The 18,141-nt window shown below is 46.7% G+C and overlaps 2 protein-coding genes across 3 annotated transcripts in view; one reads left to right on the top strand and one right to left on the bottom strand.

The window, feature by feature from the left end:
- The window catches only part of znf438 (zinc finger protein 438), an 89,810-nt gene that overhangs the window by 60,106 nt on the left and 11,563 nt on the right, over positions 1 to 18,141 (bottom strand). The window contains exon 5 of one of the 2 annotated variants that reach the window (XM_086102633.1): positions 332 to 443. The gene's annotated coding sequence lies outside the window, so the exon portion shown is untranslated. Of the gene's footprint in view, positions 1 to 331; positions 469 to 18,141 lie in introns of those variants that run through there. The other variant, XM_086102634.1, reaches the window with a different exon arrangement.
- The window catches only part of zeb1b (zinc finger E-box binding homeobox 1b), a 45,738-nt gene continuing 28,162 nt past the window's right edge, over positions 566 to 18,141 (top strand). The window contains exon 1 of the mRNA XM_086102630.1: positions 566 to 656. Coding sequence (XP_085958756.1) covers positions 599 to 656 — 58 coding nt within the window. The 5' untranslated portion in view covers positions 566 to 598. The remainder of the gene's footprint in view (positions 657 to 18,141) is intronic.

Below are 18,141 nucleotides of genomic sequence, written 5' to 3' on the forward strand. Positions count from 1 at the left end.
TTTTCTGTTTGGGTTTTTGTGCTTTTTCCTAAGTATCACTTTCAGGTACTTTAGTTAACACAAGACTGATTAGACCTTATGTTCCATAAAAATGTAATAGATTGTTTTTTTTTTTTTACTGCAAACAAACAAATAAAATGCGCTGCACGTTGCGGATGCAACTAGGCAGAAAAACAAGTTTGAAGTGTTGCACTCGTGTGTGTGTGCGTGCGTGTGTGTGTTCAAGTCATACATGTAGTGGTGCTTTTATGACGTGCACATCTTGCAAAGCACATCTATCATCTTTACCTTTGATGATCAAAACAAAGAAGAAATAAAAGAGCCAACCTACAGAGCTCACTTCCGAGAGGCTGGTCAGGTGAAGCCGGCACAAGCTGCCCGACCGTCTCTGTCTTCTCACTCGCAGAGCTTCGTTCCATGGGACCGGTGCATGCAACTTCGGGCTGGGGAGGTACACGGGAAGGTGATGTCGTAAAGTGTTAGTTGTCGTAAACCAGGTGCGGATAAGGGGAGGTGAAGGGGAGGGAGGACACGGAGGGGGAGAGGGGGTGAGAGAGGAGGTGACTCTCCGGCAGCATTTAGACACAACGAAAGGATCATGGCGGATGGCCCCAGGTGTAAGCGCAGAAAGCAGGCGAACCCGAGAAGGAACAACGGTGAGTAAAAACTACTTCTGATGAGGAGCGTTCCGTTCGGGGGCACAATCGGGACGCTGTTGTGCCCATCGGTTACTTTGGTGATAACTTTGGATGTGCAAAAGTGTGTTTTTTTAGTCACTGAAAGTGCTGTGAAGTCGCAAGTGAGCGCTGTATTGCTGCCTATGTGGTGTACCGTTATACCTGGGTCGCGTCTCGCCCTCCGCCTAGCGGTTCGCTGCACCCGAGACCGTTATTTGCACCTCAGCCTTTTAGAAACGGACACGCTGTTATCTTATGTTTATCTTTTAGTATACTTCCCCTCCTCCTCTTTTAGAGCCATTATTCACGTGCTTTAAGAACGTTCTGTCGAGTTTTTTTTTATCTTTCTTCAGCCGTCCGCTGCACCCGAGACCGTTACTAGCACCTCACCCTGTTATAAACGGACGGACAGCGCTTTAATCTCACCTTAAGACGTTTTTGTTTATTCGTGGACGATTTTTCTTTATAGAAAGAGATACTATTGGTCGAGTTGTGTCGAGTTAAACCCCTCTCCGTCAAACTCGGACCTGTTTCTACCTGGTTGTTATTACAGTTCTCGACGGGCTGTTTTATTTTCTTTTTTTTCCCCCCACGAGCATTGTTGTGCTTCAGTGGATGGATTCGTGTTTATCAAAGTCAAAAACAACAACTCTTTTATGCTCTTTTCTTTCGTTAACGTACTCCGAGCAGGTAACGCGAAGGACACTGTTGCTGCACCGTAGGGCGGAATAACTTGGGTTGCCTTATCGAAGCTGCTCAGCAATGCTAAGCGCTTTGAACAACTTTATCAAAGAAACCCTGGTTGTTTTTGCGTAGAGGTGATTCAAACTGTTGTTTGGAACACTTATTTCCATGTTGTCCAACGCAATCGCCGTCGAGCGTTTAACGCGTCTGTTTTGCCCATTATTTGAAACCTTTTCTATTTGTCTTTTTATTATATTTTTTTTTCATAATCACTAACGGTCAATAAGGAACTGAAAGCTTATCAGAAAGACGTCGACGTTTGACTGAGGTTCCGGAGCGCGAGGCACAGCTCACGCGCCTGTTTATGTGAGCTGCGCGCAGTCCATATAAGGACAGCGGCTCTCCGCCTGTGGCGTTTGGGAATCCTTTTGATTCCACTGGGACAGTTGTCACCTCGCCAGCTTTTAAAACAAAATACATCGTCATTTGGCGCGTTTGTATATCACTGTCACACATACTTGCTCACGCATTCATTGACCTCGCGTTTCTGTGGCGCTTTGAGATAGTCCGCAAGTGACACAAAATGTCGCTGCTTCCACGCTTTCTACTTTCCCCCCCAAAAATGTGAGTTCCACTTGCATCCCTCTGCGTGGCTTTCTGTTTGTAATTGTTCAACGGTGACAAGTGACGAGGTTGTTTTGCATCTTGTATTGTGTATTGTGCCACCCAGTGTAGCCTCAAGGAAGTGGGGTGATGCTGGAAATAACACGTGCCGTTTCTTAAGTCTCAGAATCATTCTCATTGGCTGAGAATGTGAAAACGCACAAAAGAATTTGTCGAAGGTAGTTGGAGCCCCTTTTTACAGCATTTAGAACACAAAGCAAGTCACTAAACAGTATAAATTGTCCAGTCGTGTGGTATTACTAATCAAAAACAAATGTTGCAGATTAGTGAGAGCTATAATGGTGACTATATTAATAATGGCACTGGAGTGATGTGCAAATTGCAGTGTTACTCTGAAATGACGATTCAAACGTGAAAGAAGTTAATGGCAAGGTGGAAAAAGCTTGCGGAATGTCTGCCGGTTTTGATGTGCTGAGCTGGAAAAGTCAGGCATGGTAGTTGTGGGCGGTAACATAGCACCAAACCATGTTTATCTCATTGCTGATTTGTCACAGCATTGTCTAAAAATGGCTTTTCTTTTTTTTCCACTGTCATCTTAGTTTGTTATGAGGCATGTTCACTGTGCTGTGTCGTCTTTGGGGATTGGGTGTAAACATGTGGACACGCCTTAGATAACAGCACAGCGAAGAACTTTTTTTTTTTTTAACACAAGCACTCTAGAGCAGAGTTTCACAAACTTGAGCTTTGTAATTTTATTCAATTAGGCTTTCTGATTAGCGTTGTAATAAACACATTTGTTTAAATGTATAAAATGGAACCACGTTTACAAAGAATTCCAAATGTGTACTTGCCCCCTTTGAATTGACAGGCTTTTACGCAGGCCTATTGATATTTAAAGTCCGTGACCGGGCAGATGTCTTGTCTGTTACTTTGACCTCATTTGCATTTGCCCTAATATCCATACTTCCTTTTACCCCGTGACAAGTGATACAAACCATCATAATGGAATTCCGATGGGAATGTTAGTAATATCTACACCTTTTTTTTTTATAATAATGTGAAATGCTCTTATCGTAAGTTGAATACAATTTTTATGAGTCACCGTTTGGACCGTCATAAGTGTGCCTCATCAATGACGTTCAGTGGCTTTTGCCAGGTTGCTCGCAATCATGTGTAGCGTCGCTCAAGGTGAGCTCCATTCTCTGCTGTAAACAGAGAGGTGTTAACAGCTCGCAGGATGACAGGTGTTTGCAATTGGTGGGATACCACTGCTCCCTTTGTCGCGTCTCTCCGTTGCGCACCCCTCGGGAATGGTTGCCATTCCCCGCGATGGTAATTTAACACAGCAATTTGGGAATAGAGGAATGTGAGCGGTGTTAACATTCTTTGCAAAAATAAACAGGGCGTCACTGGGATGGTTTTTGGACTCTTTCTCAATAGCTGTTGCATCAAAACATTTAATAAAGTGCAATGCTTCTTTTCTCCCCCACTCTTTTATTTCACCCCCGATGAATCACCCATCAAATAAGTAAAATGAGGTCGGCACTTGGCAACTACTTGTGTGATGTTGAGTACTTGTTTATTGGCTTGCTGAAACTACAGTATGCCGAGTGCGCTGGACTCTGTCACCACGCCTAAAAAACTTTTGAATACAACCACATGCTGTAAGTTTGCTTGGGAACAATATGAGCCTCGGGTACAGTTTGTCAAATGAAACAAGCAATGGCTTTTGGAGGAGGTGGTGATTGGCGGTGTGGCCCCACGTGCTCACGCGAGTGTTTTTAAAGACGTGTTTACATTTAAAAGGTTCACCCCTGTTGTGTGAAGACTTTGGCAGTGTAGGAAATATTCCATTTATCTCACAGTCTTTCACCAACTTCCCCAGCAGCTTCATTTGAAAGTGCCAAGGAAGAAGAAATTGCCCCGCCCCGCCTCCACCCCCCCAGCTTCTCCTTTATTTTGGGGCGAGAGAGAGAGAAGGCTGAGGGGTTAAGACACAGTAGCCATGGGTGCTGTTGATTGCCCCCTGACCTAGGCACCCAGCGTGCCTAGAGTATGACTTCACTTTCCTCCCCTGTGCCATTGTGAGGCTTCCAGCATGTCCAATTGTGTTTGTGTTTAAGTCTGTTCAATGAAAGGGGAAGAGCGGGGGAGGAGAGGGAGGGAGTTTTGGAGCCCTTGGCCCTTTCTCCTCTCCCTCCTTCTCTCTGTCCATTCTTTGGTGACCCCTTAAATTGTGAGCTACGGGTTCCCCCTGGACTGGCAAGTGGGGGCGGGGGGATGGATGGAGAGTTGGCGAGAAGCGGCGGAGGTGTCCAAAGACGTTTAGAACAGGTGACAGCTGAAAGACTCGGTGATGGCAGATGTAAAACACGACCCATGGCAGCGGCACTCTGGTACAGTAGATTACGGACTGTGTCAGAGACTCATACGTTATCGCATGTCGGTAACACTTTTTCGGGGAAAGGTTTTACGGCGAAGTGAGATTGTCAGGGTAGAAGAGTTACTTTCCTCGGTGGGCTGCTCCTTGAAATTAGAATTATATGATGTACGATCCCACCTCTGTTATGGCTGCTTAATGATTAGCTGCCCCCACGGAGGCAGAGAGCATTAGCCTATAAAAAGGTGCTCTTCCTGCATAAAGGAGGAGTTTGAAACCCAGAGTCAGTTTCAGTAACCCCCTTAACTGCGCTTGGATGTGCTTTATTGTGGTTTGTGTGGTTGAATGCGTAAATGAACCATTGTGTGTTGAGGCTTTAGTGAGAAAGCCCGAGGAGAAAGAGCCTAGTTACCTTTGCAGTTAGCCTGCTCTACCTCATTCACTTTCAGTGGCAGAAGAAAAGGCCCTTTCAGCGGGCCTGGCATGGGGAGGGAGAGCCCTTTTCACACTGGGCTTGTGGGAAATTTCTTCTCCATACTGTGCATGCCATTTGCATATGACCCATTCTTTTCCTGAAGGTCCCCGCGAGGGAGGAATCCGCGGAACGTAAGCAGAATTCATCAAATCCTTCCCACACAGCCTAAGGCCCTGAAGGACCCGCATTGTAGCACTCTTGACATTTTTATCTTGTAAATGTAGCTTACATGGACGTCACGCTTGTTCCCTTTACATACTGCTCATTACATTTCCGTCCTGTGTATTTTAGTGGGCACGTCGGTGGTGCCCAACATGCTGTTTTTAGCGCCAGGGTGAAGGCTTAATACGGCCCGGTAGGCAGGAGCTTCACTCAATCTGAAGCATGAGCCACGAGGACAATGCGACGGGGAGGGGGCGCACACCTTGAACTCCCCCCAAATGAGGGCGACGTACCATCCGCAGACCGGCAACAGTGTGTTTCTGAAAGGGGAGTAATATCCTGGAGGTTGTGGGGTGCGGTGGGGGTCGCTTGCAGCAACGCGTCAGCTTGATGAGCTGAACAAAACAACAGCCGTTGCAAAATGCACCCCCACCCCTTCACTCCACCCCCCCCCCCCCCCCCTTGGAAGAGAAGCATGAGCTACTGCTTCCCAGGGCTTGTTGAGTATCGTCGACTATACTTTAGTGAGACCAGTGCTTAGATATAAACTCATGAAAGTCAGCCTGAGTTTCTCATAAAATCTACAAGTCAGTTGCTAGGAAATTCTGTGGTGATCAATCGAAGAGCATTTTAAGATGTCAATAGGTGACAAAATCAAAACAAATTGACCCAGAACCCCTTGTGGCCCCCCGGCTCTACGCTTGGGAAACTGTCCAAGGCAGCCACGACCCTGATGCAGACACACATGCCGATGTAAGCGGCACAGCACAGGAAGCAGAGCTCGGTTCAGTGTATCATGTAAGCCTGACACCAAAGTTGTGAGTCATGGGCACAGGTGGGTTCGCAAGATGACTTCAGCTCCACAAAAACTGGCCAACTTTTCTCTCCTTTTTCTTCACTCTGCCCCCTTGGCCGCTTCCAACAGGTGCAAGGGTGAGATAATGTTCTCGAGTGATGTGTATACTTAAGGAGTGATTAAGTCTTAATTGCTATCGTTAGTGGTATAAAGAATACAGTCATACATTGTGTATGGTTTCCCCAGTTGTGCTGTCTGTGTTTACTTTTAAGCTTGCATTTGGTAGGCCAACTTCGGGTCTGTCTGCAGACCCCTCCTTGACCACCCCTGTCATTACCGCCACCTCCTTTCTCTCCCCGCCTGCCCATCCATCCGTCCGTCCCCTCCCTCTTGGCTTGTGGTCCTCACTGGAGCGGTTAATGAAAAAGACTGAACGGACACAATAGGCAGAAGGCGGGCTCAGTAAGGCGCTCACGCCAGCTTGTGTTGTGCGAAGCAAAAGCTCTTTAGGGCAAACCTCTGCGAGAGCATCACTTCAGAGCACCTGACTGTCAGTTTGTCAACTTTTTTTTTCCTTGCACAAAGACGTTTGTCGGCTCGCCCCCCTCTTATGTGCTTGACCCTATTGTCGTCCCACAGCGGCTCGGTCCGCAGGGATGAAATTGGATGACATCAGATGAGAAGTAATCCGTTGCTGTGCTTGTGCTTTGAACACAGCCCAGTGGCTGGCTTTTTGCCAGCCCATTATGATGACCATATTGATTTTCCTCTCCATAGCACACACAACTGATAATGGCCCTCCTGAGGGGGCACACATTCATATTCGCACACTGATTCCAGTTGCGCAGCCTGACTTTGATGTCCCAAGGGTCACAATGACTAACAAATCGAGAGTACTCCTGTGGCACCCCTACGCCCCCCCCCCCCCCCCCGAGCTTGTACGTCGAACGAGACGGGCTAGGCGAGAGCCCTATGACAGCTCAAGCAAAGAAAACCTTAGTCACCCTGTTTGTTAGTCAGAAAGAGGGCCGTCTGCTATGCTGAATGTCAACATGGATAAACATCCACACGGGATTAATGAGAGGAGAATAGTCTGCTTGAAAGCAGAGGGAGGGTGTAATAGAGGGAGGCATGGAGCAACCGCGTCGCCCCATTTAACCCACAAGTATTTTTCGGTAGCTCGCAGTCCCCCCCCGAGTGTGACCCACAATCTAAGAAAGCCGAGACGAGGCACACTCGCTACTGTATTTCTACTGTACGCTTAAATGTGAGAAATAAATACAAAGAGGCTCGTATTTAGTTGCTGTGTAATCATCTTAACTGCTCCTTAATCACTACCCAGACCAATTGACCCATTTCAACCTGCTATTGACAGGCATGCGTGCGTCTTGTGCAATTCGACTTTCACATTGCCTTATCACAGCCTTGAGTCAATTGTTTCAGCGCAACCATGACCAAGAATCACTTCTTCACACTTAAAAACACGTGGTGGAAATGGAGCAGGAGAAGGATGCTACTCGAGCTCTTGTACATCTGTCCTTTTACTCATGCTGACGAACAAACCCCCCCACCACCCCCCATCCCTCCAGCCTCACCCCACCTAGTTACTCTGGCGCCAGTGCTTTTGCCTGTGAGTCAATGAAGCATGGCCTTTAATTGATTATGTTCCGAGTTGTACAACACTATTAATTAGCGCTTCCTCGTCACTTGCTTGTTCTCTCCTTCTGTTCCCATCATAATAACCTTCATTAGCCGGAGAAGAAGTTTGCTCAGCAGCGGTGTGATTTAACTCCCAGCATTTTCGACTCTCTTCATTCTTGTCCCTTCATCAAGTCTCACTCATCAGCTTGTTTCCGAGCCCCGAGTAGTCTTTCTTCCTACCCTTCACTTCTTCTCTTATTCCAGTCTCTAGCAGCTGCCTTGGCTCAGATTCTCCCAAACCAGCAGGTGCTGTAGGCATGCAGCTACTCAGCAATACACCACTCATAAATAACACCTGACTAAAGTATGAGAGAGCCACGGCTCCGGCCAAAGCGAGGTTGAGAGGAGATTGAAAGTTTCCTCCGGCAACAGGGTGTGTCTTGCGGTCGAAAAGCTGGCATTCTAATTGTGGAGTGGAATGTGGGCTTTCGTACTTTTGAGTGTTTCTCATTCTTCTGATGTGTGTTGGTGCTCCTCCTCGATGCGAGTTTTCGATAAAACCCTCTCATGCAAATATCGCGTAAAGTCACCTTTTTAAGCACAAGGCTCTCGCTAAGTGACTGTAAGGAGGGACTTGAACTTGGAGAAAGGAAGCACTACCTTTTCTTTTAATTAGGATATAAGAGCTTGAAGCAATGTTAATTATGCTTTTAAAGCAACGGAAGGGGTCAGAAAATAACGTGTACGCACACTTTTATCGTCATCGCTAATGAACCAGCACTCAGAATAAATGAATACATAAATCACCTCAAATCAAGGACCTCCATAATAATCTCAATCAAAGTCACTTTGCTATTAAACGCTTGTCAAATGTCAGACACATCCGGCTTCATCCGAAGTTATTGATCAGCCTCTTGTGGCGAAGGTTAGTTTGTCATTTTCTCTCGCCTCGCCTTGAACAAAACCAGGAAGTGTGTGGGAGATTACGGCCCAGGATGCAACCTGAAAGCCCTTTATCTCTGTGAAAACAAGAAGCTTCCTGCGGCCCGGCTCCCATCCAGGCTGCCCCCACCCCCTGCACACACACCCCCCGCCCCCCAGCACCTGTGGCAACCTATTTAAGGCTCCTCATCAGGGGCTGCGAAGACCACAAACCAGGATGTTACCCTACCCAAACCTTTTAGTTTGCTACACTTTTATGAAATAAGAACGATTAGGTTAGCGCCAAATGATACACACCAAGTCAGTGCAAACTGTTAATCTTTGACCTTTGTCTTCACGTGTAGGCTGTTTGATGATGGTTGGTTACCTAAGCTATGCAAATAGTGGGGCAGTGTAACATCACGAAACAGTTGTTTGTATTCGACATGCTTCTCTGTCGATTCATCAGTGAACTAAAGCGAGTTGAGCGCCACCCTTCAGGTACCCTGTTGCCACTTAGAGCACATTGAATTCAATTATGTTGATGACGGTGCAACAGCGGCACAGAAGTTCATTCCATTGAATGTGCTGTAGCTTGAAAGACATTGTTACCTGCTTTTATTTGCGTTCTACACAACATCCCAACTTCAATGGTATTGCGTTTGCCTCAAGGAAGCCAGTAAATTTGCATGGTGAGTGTGAAAAGTAGTTTATGGCAGCCACTCATACCCCATTGGTTCTATACTTTAAAAAAAATGATGGTGCAGATGAGCCATGGGCCGACTACCGGTTTGACACTTGCCGCGGTTTTAAAAAGTCAAGGTTTCAATAACCGCTAATTCTGTCTGTCATCGGTAATGAGCTCATCTCTTCTTTTTGGAAAGGACTTCTAAGCAGGGCACAATATGATTGGCTGCTTGCAGAGTTGAATGCATGAGCCACCTCTTGAAAGTTAATTGCCTCCCAATTAGCTTTTTGATATTTTTTTGGGAGCAGTTACATGTGGAGGAGGGGAGGGGGGGGGCGGCAGCAGAGGGAGGTTTGACTATAAAGACAGTTACACAGATGCCGTTGCATTGTTCTTAAAAAAAAAAAAAGTGGACATGGTGCAGTTTGCCAGCGTGTATTAGTTGGTCCAAGGACAACAAACAACCACAAACAAAAACAGTGCTCCTAATGTTTTCCAACAGTCAACTCAATCTTTTAGCTGTGGTTTATCTTTGCGTGCACTCTTAGTGTGAGCTGTGTAGACCACATTTCTCCCTTGGCGAAAGGTAAAGTCATTGAGTGCCACTCTTGGTGGTATTAAGATTGAGCTGCTGCACTCGTTTGGAAAACGCGCATAATATAACAGATGTCTCATAAAAAACACTCTTGACTCTTAGTAAGCATGAGTAAGCATTTCTTGTCAGACTCATTACAAAGAAGGTCTTTTTCGATGAACAGGTGACCCCTCAAAATAACTCATTTCTGCAGAAAGCTGTCCGGTCGTGACATTTAAAATGAATCTTGGACTTGTGTAGCCGTCAATGGCAGTGAATGAGTTAAATAGGGGTGAAGAACACTGTGATTGTCGTGTCTCGCGGCACTTACTATCACCTCATACAGAGCCGAGGGTCTTTACACATTATGACAGACGCCTACATGGGGAAAAAAAAGCCTGCCCTGTTTGCCTGTCATGTCAGTGTCATCCTCCTCGGGAAATTCATGTCTTAAATGAGTCACTTTTACGGTACATGCCTGGCCGGTCTAGTCTCAGTTCTGTCTAATCAACTACAGATTCCAACCCGGATCAAATATTTTTTGCTGACAAAGCCGTGTCTGATCAAAGATTGTCTATCTCCCAAACGTTACGATTCTCAGCCAAAACCTGAGCCTTGTCGAACACCCCCATTGGTCCATCGCGTTGCTGCCACAGCTGGCAATGATACTTGGTCTTGACAGTAGCCTGTGCAGAATTTCAATGACCCCACCCCCACCCCCCACTCTTTATTATGCTATCGCTGCTAACTGGCTCCTATTCACTGCTATGTCCTTACTTCCCAAAGGGACCTAGACAAACAAGAGCTATTGAGCCCCTGAAAAACCCGCCCCCTGCCCGCCTCGGTCCCTCCGCGTTTCAGTGCCAGGCTGCAGTGCGTCTTGCTTGCCACAGACGCTAGCAGCAGTGGGCACGGCGCCATTGATTCTTCTGCTAGTTCTTTTAAAGGGATTAAACATAGACTTCACTGACCGGACTGATAAATGGCCGTCGTTAATGTGACGTCTGAATGTTGAGGGTTGAGGGAAGCTGGAACAGTGTTTGTTTGTGCCTTCTACTTGGCTGCGAGTGTGTCCGCGTCCCAATGTGATGTGTGCGTGAGGGAGAACTCACTTATCTGTAGGTGTGGTGGTAGTTTTCAGGCCATTTGCAGGCTGACTTCCTGTTGTTACAGTCCATCAGGGAGATCACGGGTGGGGGATGCTCCCATGAGATTACCCCGTGAGAGTCACATGGTTTGACTGTAATGTGTGTCAAGGCAAGCTTTTTGTTTATTTTTTTTTCTTTCTCTGTTTGTGGATCAGTTTCATAAACAATCTTGCGGAGTGGATTTCTGACCTCCACTTGAATTATGACCTGATGATGAACCGGCTCGACTTAGCCTTTTTAGTTTTTTTTGGGGGGGGGGGGGTATTATACTCCCCTCCTTTCTTCTAATCAACAAATCTTTAAGGAAAATCACTTCTCTCCCAAGGGTGCCTAATCATTTTCTTTCTCTCTCCCTCTCAAAACTGATTTGTTTGTTTATCTAAAGACAAACGCTTTGTAAAAACGGTATGCTGATGCCGCAATTCATAATCCGGGAGAAAGTCATTGCGGTGACTTTTGTAACAGTTTAGCTGCCGTTGTCAGTATCAAGTAATTTGGCATTGCTTTTATGGCACCTTTACTGGATGTGACTTTCTTCAGGCCTCTGATTGGCTAAAAGGATCATTCCGTTTGGGGCGGTAGCATCACTGCTGGACACTCTGCTAATGTGTTTTGCGGATGGGGATTTTTGTAATGGCATTGCCGAGGACTGTGCGTTTACAGGCTAAATAAATCCAGGCGTGACTGAAGGGACCAAAGACTGTTGGTAAGCAGGAAGGCGTTTCCAATGCGGTAATGGCCCTGTGGTCTCGTCTTCCTTCATCTCTCCCTGACTTGCCTGCTAATTCAAAGCAGCGCTCTTCTGATCGAACGTCTGTCTGATAAAGCTATTGAATGAGGACCGATGTCCAGCAGGGCGTGGCAGTTAACTCATTCAGTACCAGCCAATTCTGGACCAAGTCTGAAAAGACGTTTAAAAACGTCATTGGGAGTGAATGAGTTAAACAGCGTCGAGACAGGGCGAGAGGTGGGCAGATGACTCCCAACGTGATTCAGATCTGAAGGAATCTCACCTCTGCGCCAGTCCTGTCTGCCGATGTGGAACGGCATCTGCTCCTCTGGAGTATGTAAGGGTCAGCTCTTCAGGAGGACAGGGAGCGTTTCTCAGGGCAACGCCACGTTATTATGGAGGCGCACAATGAATCTTAAGTGCACCTCTGAAATAACATTAGAGACAAGTGAAGCATACACCCTGGAAACAAGGTAGCAGGTTTATATTTGGGTCAGGCTTTTATCTAACCCTCTTCATAGGAAAGGGCAGAGGCCCGGGGCTGGATTCCGCACAATAATTGTATTGCGGCATGACAAATAACGTTGATGTAGAGCTGTTTATTGTTGGCGATGAGTCTATTCAACACAACCATGCTCTTTCCCTTGTCCTTGGGCAGCTTATCCCCCAGGCAGCGGTGGCTGTGTTTTTATTAAAGTCCGGCTTTAAATGGACCAGATCCTCTGATCGACAAGCAGATTACCCAACTAATAAAACATACATCACAATCGCATAGATAGTCCGCTCTTGAGACTCTTGCTATTAATACACAAATATGGAGGATTACTGTCTGCTTGTGTCCATGGTTGAGGAGAGGGGATTAAGGTCCTGGTCCAGACAGATTGGATTTAATGTGTGTGTAAGGCTAAATGATTGCTGTACTGCAAAGCCCTCATGGATGTTGGGCCTGATCTCTGCTCTCTTCCTGTGACATCACGTCACCCTGCAATGTTTCTGGATTGGTTTCATTCATTACATTTGCTTGGGTCAGTTGCACGGTGTCACGGATTATCACTCTCTTCTTTTCATCTGCATCATCCGGTTTACTAGCACACTTGTCAAAAAGCATTTTAATCAGTTACGAATGGAAGGTGTACGGAGGTATAATGGGCAATTGGTGTGTTGGGCATACTTGATGTTCAGGGTCCAACACAAGAAATGTCCTCGTGATAGCACGAGATATACAATATGTCCTTTACCTGTTTTAACATGCGGACCACACGCACTACAACACGTACCCCGTTGGCTATTTATTCCCAAGGGCGGCCAGCTAAAGGAGAGAAAGCCTCTTCATCATGTCCCTGTCTCATGTCCTCGTTATCACTCACGATTAATGAGCTCTCCATTAATGAAAAAAAACAGAAGGTGCCAACCTCTTGTGGAGAAGAGGGAGGCAGGTTGTGTAGATGCGTGCATGAGGGATACTGATAATAAAAGCTCCGCAGGTGCAATGACATCACCCTCTTAAGGTAGATGTGATAGCTGTCGCAGCTCGGCGTAGTTAAGAGATAACAGGGCGTGTACACTCTGCGCTATGTTGAGATTGAACCTCTCGAGTCTAATCCGTGATGCCTTTGTATATTTGTCCCCTTGTGTGTATCGGGAGGCAAGGCGGTACGGGGCAGGGAGAGCTTGATGAGATGTTGGAAGAGGAAGAGGAGAGGGCGGCAGGTGCAATGGACACCCGGCGCAATCACCGGCACGCTGCAAAAAAACTGTGACAGGAAATCAAGGTTGTCTTGGCAACCTGGCACTATCGATTAAGCGCGGGCCATCTCTGAGCTTCCATCGGAGCCCCGGCGGAAATGTTGCTGTGTTGGGGGGAAAAAATGCTTTCAGGAATGTAAGAGGGCTGAGGTCAGGGGTGCGTAGGAGCGGGCTGGGTCATTAGAAAGCAATGAGTCGTCTCACTCGCAATTAGCCACGCTTGACCATTTTGGACTTGCATTTAAAGCTGATGGACCAACTCTTTGCTTGATTTACAAGTATTGCTCTTTGACAGTTATTTCTATGGGTGAAGCAATCTGAGAACACAACTTAACACTCCTCCCCATATGAATGGGTGGATGCAAGCAGTTCGTTTTTTTTCCGGGCCATTGGCTCACGTTGTTTCGTTTGATGACATGCGTGGAAGGGTTACCTTGCTCTCTGCGGGTTACAAAGCTGTGATTTTGCCATAGTTTATACACTGAAGTGGGGATGTTGCATAAAGCGCACTGGAGATGTAATCAATAGACTGTATTGATTTGTTAGGAGTATTTTCGGCTGACTCTTTGTGTATTCGGAACAGGCTGCGTCTGTCTCACACTCTCTGCCCGCTTTGTCTTAGTCTCGCGTGACACGAGGTGAAAAAGCCCAGTTCCAAATCCCAAACAGATGTGTCCTCCCTCTGTGCCCTTAACACACAGGTGTATGGTCACAGGAAGAAAAAAAAAAGGGAGGGGGGGAGATTTTCCTCTTGAATCATGTGTGACTTTTTTTCTTGTACTCGCCCAATATGGACAAGCACACACAAACCACAGCATCAGCGAGCAGGTTAACCCTGCATGTCCCCCCGAGTCAGGCTCTGTTCTTCCCCACACCATTTAACACCCTTTACAGTGTTATCACATTTAAAGACTTCCAGTGTCGAACAGCAGCGGACGATCTGAAATGACACTCTGAGGTCTTGTTCATTTCAGTTTCAAGTACCATAAAGGAGTAGTATTACATAATCTTGGAGTAAGCTTTCGGGTTTCGGGAAATATAATTTTTTTTCTTTTTTTTTTGCCATGACATTATTTTTGTCCATCATGAACAATTGTAGGACACTTTTTGGGATGAATTGTGGTAACTATGACTATTAAAGCCAATTGAAAAAAAATTCTCATTGCTATCAGATTATCAAAATATTAGAAGAATCAAAGTTCGACTTTAATTTTGTCTCCCAGCAACGTGCAATGGGTAATAACAAAACCGAACGCAATTCCACTGAACCGACGGTGGCCTCGACTAACATCTTGGAGGAATAGAGCAGGCCCCAGCCATCACCGCTCCTCTCCCATCTCTCTTTATTTGGGGCTATTCTGGGCTGAACGAATGTGGCGGCAATGCTGCGTGCTGAGTGAGTCAGCGGTCATTAGGGCGTGCAGACAGCGCTCTGCCGGAGGCCACAGGAGCCAGGCAGTCTAATGATGAGGCCAGCGAAGTGCCAGGGTCCTGAGCGATCAGGACTGCCGCGAGCTTCATCCACTTAGCTCCCTTGCCTTGCAACCAATCTGTTGTATTACTTCGGAGCGTAGACACAAGATTTCACTTTTTTTGTCGTCACGTTTGAGTTACGTCTAAAGTGCTGGTGTCGAATGCCCTTTATGCCTAATTTAATGTTTACACGCTTGTATCGACTGGTTGGTCACATCATTTGGAAGTGTCGGTCGTCGTGATGTGAAAGTGACTTAAACCCATGGGGGTGGGGATGGGAGGCTCAGACACACTGCTTGGTTCAGTCACCCTCCCTCGGGAGAGGCTGGAATGTAAACATGGCAGCTAAATAAACTGCTGAACACAGAGACAGCAAGCGAGAAAGAGAAAAAGTGAGAGGCTCAAACAGAAGGCATCCCCTATTTGAAGTGGACCGGTGAAATGGTCCCAGGAAATGGTCAGGATCAGGACAAATGCGGTTCAGGCCTTAAGAGGTTGTAATCGAAACATTTCCATCGAAAGGGCGGAGCATGCACAGTGGGACTACGGAGGGGCACATGGGGACAACTCAGCATTCCTTTCCCTCCCCTTTTTTAACACCTTATCTCAACCTCGCACTCTAAAATAAGAGACTGTGTCACATGGGCACCAGTAGTCAATCGCGGCACCTCACATACTCTGTCTTGAACCTGTCATAACAATATATTGATATTGTTTTTCCTTCCTGCAAAAGTTATGCGCGCTCAAGTACAGTGTTCCCCGTTATTTCCTGTAGGACAGGGAGTAAGCCTTGCTGCAAATAGTTATTAGTTGAGGTTGCCTGTAGATGTCACAAGATGTACAGGAAGCACTGTTTTGTATAAATGAAACTCCTCAACTCACTCCAGCTTTTCTTGCTACGAACTGAGCACAAAAAAACGCGATTTCGCTGAGTCACAGCAAGGAGGATTGGTTAAAAAAAAAAATTGAATCGGTTCTTTTGCAAAGGCCGAACTGCGAGTATGTGGGGCTGACTGTGTAGGCAGATTGAATTCGGCAACAGATGACTAACCGTCGATGCCAATGCAGTAACAAAAACATCTTGTGTGCATTTTGACCACCCCCAGCTCCCGCTAATCCTCCAACCTTGTTTTGATGTGGCGACTTGACAATTGAGCACAGGTGCCGCCAGCTGCTGTAAGAAGCTCGCGTTATTTGCCGTAACTCGAGGCAGGTGGCAGCCATTACGGCTCTATCTCATGCCGCAGACTGGCAGGTTCTGTCGTCACTGTGCCAGATTCTGTTCTCGGTCCGCTCTCAATGCAACTATTGGCATAGCTAACGAAACTCGGCCGGCCAGGCGCAGACTCCCACTACCACCTGTTCCTCTACAACACCACCAGGACTTTCCCAGAGGCGCTGCTTTAGATCGCTCTGCTCGGGTGCCTGCTCTCTGTTGTATCGCTTTTTCTCCCCTGGCAGATCAAACAGTGAAGGTCTGTGGAGGCATACAGCACGAGAGTCAACGCCAACAAGTAGCTTTTTATAACCCTGCAGCCCATCTGGATATTCCGAGTCTGCTTGAATTTACTGCTGGAGAAAGACTTAATTGAGAGTAGTTACTGCACCAAAGTTGAATACGTGACATGTAATTACATATTAACTGTTATGTAATAAGTGTATACAGTACGTATATATATTATATAATAAAATGTTGAGTTCCGAATTGTATGACCTCAGGGCTGTTCTGTTGGGCTTGTTTTGATTCGATTGGATTCCACACATCAGCTGACGCATGATTAAATATCGTTTGTATCGCCACTGATTTACCGAAAAATCGTGAGCAATTTCCCAGCCCCTGAATCCACCATATTACACCACCGTTTGCTGATTTCCCCGCTGCCTTTCTCACTGTCTTGGTCCACTCAGTACCATCATCTTCTTCCACCACCTGGCCTCAAGCCAGAGGTGCTAAGCAGCCTCTTATCCTGGTGTCTGAGCCTCGACTCATCCTTTATTCATTCCCATTAAAGTAGCATGAGAGTTGTTCCCTGCCCGTAGACGCTGCTCTTTCCCCCCCTCCATTAGAAAGACAAACGGCCACAGTGTGAGTTTCCCTTGCAAGTCTTTCATGCATAACTTATGTGCAGGCATGAATGAAATATGCAGGATCACCTCTCCCCGAATACTGTACTCCCGGTACCTGCAAGCTTCATCTGTGACCAGACAAAGCAAATGTAAATACGGCGCAGTATCTTGGAAGCATGTGGTTTGAAAACAAAATCATAATTAGGGGGCCTGTGCCTTCTCTGAGTTTGCTGATTGATTGTTTTTCCTTTGCCACGGTGGTACAAACCCAACCTTCAAATTGTCTTGATTGGCCAATGCACCAGAGAACCATGATGCTACTTTTTTTACCTTGGAAGTATTGCAATGAAAATGAGGCATTCGTCTTCACATAAGTCAGCGCATTTTAACTGAAGATGAGAAAACTGTCAACATCTCCCACCTTCCACAACTCCTCGTGCCTGCGGTGAGCCAGTTTTGGAAAAATGCATTCGGGAGAAAAGGGCCAGCTGATCATAGGCGGAGAGGTTGAATATAGTGATGAAAATGACAATAAAAGTGCTATGCCAGCAATGTTGCCGGGGTGATGGACAGGAGTCTGCATTTTTGCCCTGCTGGAGGAATTTTGAGCAGGGAGGCGTGCATGTGTATGTTCAGCGCGAGGGGGAGGGCAGGTTAATTAAATATCGCCACATCACACGGCCTACCATCCCGAATCGTGTCTCTTTCACAGCCTCGGGCTCGTACATGCTGCATGTCAATACCACGAATGATAACTGCGCAACATTTGCTGATCTGCGATGTGGAGCAGAAGGCAACCGGATAGGTAATCCAGCTTTGCAGGAGCTGGTTAAAATGAGCGCGGCCATTTAAGAGAGGTGGATGAGGAGGTCAGGATTTTCCCTTAATCCTCACACTGCTGCTGGCAGAGGAGAGTGACGGGGGCAGACAGGCGGTAAACTTCGCCGCTGTGACTGTATGTTTCGAGAGGAGGGGTCAGGCTGGCACTGTGCCACTCTAGCAACGTGTGTCAGGCTGCTATTGAGATCGTTCAGCATGGCATCATTTTTCTTTTGTGTGTGGGGAGGGACTGCACAGACATGACCAAGAAGCTTCGCAATCAACCCCATCTTGTCACTTAGCGCCTATGTCCCACTGTTATATGGCGAAGTCGCATTTCAAAACAGGCAAACACATGCGGTGTTTGTTGCACTAATCACTATCCCCACGGATAATGGGTGTTACAGCAAACAGTCGCCGCGTGTCCATTGATGATCATCTATAATCTGATGGTTTATGCGGTGGCATCAAAGGCTCAGCGCTTAAGATTTAACTGGTTGACAATGTTGCAATGTGTACAGTGAGAATTTGTACGT

This window comes from Hippocampus guttulatus, chromosome 21 (assembly GCF_054856545.1).
Source record: "Hippocampus guttulatus isolate MCC_2025c chromosome 21, RoL_Hgut_1.0, whole genome shotgun sequence".
In the NCBI taxonomy this organism is placed as follows: domain Eukaryota; kingdom Metazoa; phylum Chordata; class Actinopteri; order Syngnathiformes; family Syngnathidae; genus Hippocampus; species Hippocampus guttulatus.